The sequence below is a fragment of the Neolamprologus multifasciatus genome, chromosome 15 (genome assembly GCF_963576455.1).
Source record: "Neolamprologus multifasciatus chromosome 15, fNeoMul1.2, whole genome shotgun sequence".
In the NCBI taxonomy this organism is placed as follows: domain Eukaryota; kingdom Metazoa; phylum Chordata; class Actinopteri; order Cichliformes; family Cichlidae; genus Neolamprologus; species Neolamprologus multifasciatus.
In genome coordinates this window covers 13,155,714-13,161,713 of record NC_140453.1, presented here as the reverse complement: position 1 = coordinate 13,161,713, position 6,000 = coordinate 13,155,714, and the positions used below count along the sequence as shown (strand labels likewise).

General features: G+C 40.2%; 1 protein-coding gene across 1 annotated transcript in view; it reads left to right on the top strand.

The window, feature by feature from the left end:
* The first annotated feature begins 253 nt into the window (after window positions 1-253).
* LOC146501726 (pleckstrin homology domain-containing family G member 1) overlaps window positions 254-6,000 on the top strand; it is a 62,572-nt gene continuing 56,825 nt past the window's right edge. The window contains 1 exon segment of the mRNA XM_085132004.1: window positions 254-444. Within this exon segment, the coding sequence (XP_084988130.1) occupies window positions 354-444 (91 nt within the window). The 5' untranslated portion in view covers window positions 254-353.

Genomic DNA, 6,000 nt, shown 5'->3' with positions numbered 1-6,000 from the left:
CACAAACAAATAACTAATGAAAAAAGTCACAAAAAATCTTAAATAATTTTTTAAAAATGATAAATATATTTCTGCACCTTTACATCTAGACAGCTAATTTTATTTATTATTTATTTTAATTAAGTCCAAAAAAGTTTAACTGTTGAGTATCGACGCTGATAAAGTGAGCTGGAAAATGACGCCACGTGACAGTAACGTCACTGAGATTTTACGACCAGGTAAACGAGGACGCTGGCAAAGTGAACAGGTGAGCCAGCGTGGCTGCGATTTAATGAAGTGTCGAGGAGGGTTTTCAGCGCTCCAATTCAAGGTTGACATGTCTCCGGTGGCTGCAGGAGGACGAGGATTTGCTCATGCCCTCTGCAAAGACACCCGCAACACAAAACAGCGAGCGGAAACTGCCTCGGTGCACTTTTCGAGCAGGTCCCCCATCAATCCCTTCCCGTGAGTCTAATGAATTGCCCTAAGGTGAAGTTGAAACACGGATCCCGAGCTGTTATCAGCGGAGTGATTTCAGAAACAGGTGTGCTGCGCAGAGGAGTTACTGTGCGTGTGAACAGCCTGCAGGTCAGATCGCAGGACTGGAAGATAATTGCTGGCAGATGAACGCTGATAGGAGATAAGGAAGAGACTGCTGGCGGAACAGGTTGCATGAGAATGACTATGAATCAATAACACCGGTTATGTAATGACATGTAGCTAGTGGTAAGTGTGTGTGTGACTGGTGAAGTTCTGCTTTTAACAATGTTTGGGTCTTTGATCTTTAAAAAACAAAGAATTCTTTTTACAAAGAATCGGTTTTGCTAAAGAGTGATGTTCTCTGGACTAAGAAAGAGCTGACAGTTCTGGACACACTCCAGGCTCTTATGAAACGCCAGCAGATGGCTGAAGGAAGTCAAATTTCACCACAGTGTTTTTCTCTCTTTTTGCCACTCACAGGTGACTTTCACGCTGAATCACTTTAATCTTTATAAATAATGATTAATGCAGAACATCACCACAAATAACATATTAAGCTTTTGCAGCTTTGACTGACAAGGCACTGTTGCCATCACTGCGACTGTTCCTGCTGTTGTATGCTGGATTAAAGGGATAGTTTAGGCTCACTTGTTGAGGGTTAGATGAAAGGTTTGATACCGCTGCTGCTTATGTGCAGGTTGAGGGAAATGAGGGAAGTGGCTAGTTTTGTTCCAGCTGCCAGGAAACCAACATGTTGCTGATGCAACACGTTGCCCCCATGGATGCATTATTGAAAAATGGATACAGGACTTAAAGATGGCACCTGCGCGTTTGATTTAATCGTCTTTGTCTCCCTGGTGTTGTTCTGTACCCTCACCTCCAGTATGAGGGGGGAGGGAAGGGGATGGACCAGCCACCCGTTAGTATTTGTCTACAAAGAAAGCAGCAGGTATCTGCACATCTCTGAAAAGCAGTTGTGTTTACCCAAGTAACACTAAATCGTTGTTGCAGAGAATCAGTCATTTATGATGTTAGTTTATTTACCTGTAATAATTGTGTACTGTGAAATGTGGCTATCAAATCTTGCAGTTTTTTAATTATTTTCTAATAAGTTCATAGCTAGCTGTGTTTGACTGTGATAGAGCAGGTTGTATACCAAGCGGAAGGTCAGTGGGTCAATCCCCAATTTATCCATTTGTTTCATTTGTTTCTCAGGCACAAAAAAAAATCAGGTATCAGAAAAACTGATATTTTAATCATAGATATAATCTTTTACAGAACAGCACATCCCTTATTAATATCATAACAGCAAAATTGAGTCACGTGGAAATATTCGGTTAAGCCGTCCGTGTTGCCTTCTTTCGTCACAGTCAGAGGAGGACGGCAGGTGCTGTGCTATTCTAAATCTCGTGAGAATGTAACCTGAGATTTAGTGACCTTAGCACCTTCACCCCCCGTGTAATGTTAAACCCAGGAAAGACAGGACTTCATATCCTGTAATCTAGTCCTGCTGATTTACTGTCTTCTGCTTGTCTTCTAATAACACTGTGGCCCTAAGATTACGTATTACACCGCCATGGGGATCTATGTTAGCGTAGACCGAAGGATGAAAATGCTAATCAGACTGTAAAATATGTAGGCTTATGTAGCTCATCTTATGTTTGAGTTTAGGATGAGCTGCACCTGTCAAGTAGCTTTCTCTCTGAGTGATGTTTTTACCAAAGTACCTTCAGACAGATGGCTCCAGAGAATGCCTTCGGTCCCACGCTGTATCCAGTTTCTTTCTCTCAAAGTTGATCATAAATCACGCCACATTCAAACTAAGGTGCAGGTGATGTGCGCTCGAAATATGCATGATGGTTTATAGGAAAGATTGATGTTGTGTGGCGACTGTGTGCGTACACATGCCTGCGTTTAAGGATAATATTCATACCTTCCTGATGTCCACTGTAATCCACACTTTTATCTCTGTTCTGCCTGAAGCAGATCCAGATAGCATGTGGAGTTCAAATGCGCTCCAAGCGGAAAGGACTCAGTTGTGCTTCCATAGGAGCCTTGGCACATATGTGATGTATTCTTGATGAGAAGAGAATGCCACTGTGCATTCTGGGAGACCGATACAGAAGCACAGCTGATTAAAAACACAAACAGGAAATGACTTATTTTGTCCACTGTTGTTTTCATCTCCACTCCTTTTGTTTCATTTTAAACAACCTCAAGTATAGATGCAATTTCACAGCAGTTCAATTTTAGGATTTGTTGAATCTCCATTTCCTGCTTAAGGCTACTGTTGTTGGTATTTTGTAATTGTTCCTGGTAAATTGTCAGTGTTGAGAGATGTGATAGGCTGCTGTTTTTCCAGTCTCTGCTGAAGCTGAGGAAGAGGGCAGCGAGTCTTTGTGTTGGGGGTCATGCTCTTTCACCTGCTGCTGGCGACCTTCCCTGCTGGGAGGTCACATGTAGGAGCTGAGGCGTGAAGGAGTTGACAAAGGGGATTCAAAGGAAGATGTGAAGAGAAGAGGTTGAAAAATATGAGGCAAAAAGTTTACCCGTCAGCTGTTTGACCTTTCAATAACTTTCTTCACTGTTGTTTATAGATCATTTTTACCCTCGAACTCGAAGCAGCAATGGCTTCTGTATATAGTATTCATGAAGATTGCTACAACAGTGAGCGGATGAAAACTGGTGAAATAAGCAACAAAAGGCCTCCAGCTTCCATCATCACCTGACTTTGTCTTAATCAGGCAACGTGGGCTTCAGCTGCACAGCTGAATGACCTTTCTTGCTTGTCATACAGGAAAAGGAAATGAGCTTTGCTAACAGCACATCCAGCTTTAATTTAAACTTCTTTGTAAAGACATACAAAGTGCACACTCTTAAAATCTTTAAATTTTGCATAAATTATAGGCAATATTGTCAACCTTTTACTAAATAACGTGAAAAGCTTTACCACCACTTTTCCATCAAAAGGTGCTCATCTGTGAAGTGTTTAATAACAACAACGGAGAACAAAATGCCTGTCATTTTTACTCTACCTGCCGTGAGTGGAGATGCAAACAGTGGTGTTGGCCTTGTCTGAAATGCAAAGCATGTCCTTTCACATGCAAAGCTGTGTAAGGAGAAGGGCGCACATGAATGTTTGGTTTATTTGGACAAGTTCTGATCGCCCCCGCGCATGTTTGTGTGTTTTTAAAAATGTCGTCCCATTGCTTTGATGGATGAACTTGTGCTGCTCTGACTGTGGCTTCCTGTTATAATTTCCAAAATGCCTGTGATTGTCTGTATGTCTGTGTGCGTGAATGTCAGTCCACAAAAAGGTTGATGGATATCACCATGTGCTTCCTATTTTATAGGAAGGTGTGTGTGTGTGTGTGTGTGTGTGTCTCCACGTCCAACCCCTGACAAGAGCTGTTGGACATGCAGAGACCTGCTTTGTGTTGAACAGGGATATTTTTGGACTGTTGTTACTGCGAGACAGAGAACTTTTAAACTTCCTTTTCAAAACCAAAATATACTTTTATTCCTCAGGTCTGGGTTACTGGATTGTCTGTTTAGCAGCAGACTTCCATCTTTCTATTCATAGTGTAGAGCTTTGCATAAAGTGTTTTTGTAGTAGGTGCTGACAGTGGAAAAAGCGCCCAGGTGGTTTCATGGAAACACCTGCAGGAAAATAGTTCACTGTATTCTTGAGATTTGAGGATGAAAGATTCTCTTGAAGTTAAAAAGGATACTGTCCGCTGTCAGGACTTTCTCTAGCTATAAAACTGGGCTAACCTCCTTATCTGAGTGCTAAATACCAGACATGCAAAACTTTGAGTTGATTGATTGATGATGGTGAATGTCGTTTGAACAGACAAGACCAAAGAGCTGTTTGGCCATAAGTACCATGTTTGACATTTGTTCAACAGCTAAAACTTGTCCAAAATTGGGTCATGCAATTGATCTCATTAATGGAGATCGTTTGTTTTTGTTTTTTTTCATTAAATTTTGAATTAAAGGATATTGAACTATTAAAAAGGAATTAAATTAATGATGTATACACAGTAAAACAGTCGTGTTCACTGCCAGAACTGGGCAATATAGACAGACTGGTATGGCATCTAAATAGCTTATTATTATCTTTTAGTTTAGATGTTTATGAGACTGTGTGTGTCCGTCTTTGTTACACAGAGGAAGAGCGACACTGGGATTACAAACTGCATAGTTTTACCTGAGCAGTCTAAGGAGCACATATAGAAATGATGCCCCCTTTGCACACTTCATGCATCTACTTCACATGTTAAATGAAGCGTGGCTGGGATTATTTGTGTAAATTTGCTGTGTGTCACAAACCATTCTGTGCATCTGATAACAAAGATGGGTTTCTGTATTTGCTCAGCAGGCAAAGACATTCCAGGAGACATACCTGTAGTCTGTGATTTAAGTGCGTGTGTCTGCTCAAGCTTTTTCTATACTACTAACCACTACTTAAAGTACTTAGAGATATGCTGTAAAAACATGTTTCACCTAATTACAAGGTTTGTGACGGGGAGAGGGAAAGTTTGGCCCACTGACTTTAGTATTTGGCATGAGGTGCAAGTATGAAAATACTTTAAGTGTGGCTTCACAGCAACTTTAAGACCCACCTAGTTGAATAAGAAGTGTTAAGAGAAAGATTACCATGAATGAAGGTAGACATATAGTAAAATAGCCGATGACCCCAATATGTAATTTAATTTTAAATATTTAAAAATTCATATTTGGTTGCTATAGAACAGAAGTATAGTATGTAAAGTTCTGTACAAAAGTGTTGTGCCACCCTTATTTCTTTATATTTAGAAATTTGGGACATGTGTGCAGCAATTTATTGAAACATGTGCAAACATACATGGAAATACAGCACATAAGGCAAACACAGTTTCATAGAGAGTGAAAACAAGTTTTCACAATTTAATTAACTTGAAAGTTGATATTTGGTCTGACCGTTTTTTTGGGGTTTGGGTTCCTTGTCATGCTGAAGAATGACCAATCAGCTTTCCCGATTGCATTTCATGGTACTTTTCTGTGTTTATAATGTCATCAGTTTCATAAGCTCTCTAACACCACTGGCTGAAATGCAGCCTCACATCTAAGAGCCTGTGTCATGTTTTAGATTTGATGAAAGAAATAGAAACAAATTGTTTTTCTGACACATTGCTAGTAACAAAGTTTACAGATACAAATGCTTTGTTACTGTACTTAAGTAGAATTTTCAGTTATCTGTACTTTACTTGAGTATTGTCTAAAAACTTTTTACTTTTACTCCCTACATTTTTATACAGTGTGCAGTTTGTCACACAGTGTGCTGCTACCTGAAGCTCCAGCTGCTGTACTTCAAAGGGTTCTCCCTGACTGAGAGCTAACTTCACTGAGAGATGGAGGACAATGATAAGACAGGAGATAATCAGGTTAGTCTGCAGTACTGTGGTGAATACACAGTAAAGCAATATATTGGACTGCTGAACAGTGGCTGTGATGCTCATGGTTAGATTTAGGTTACAGGTTATATCAAGCATAGCAGAG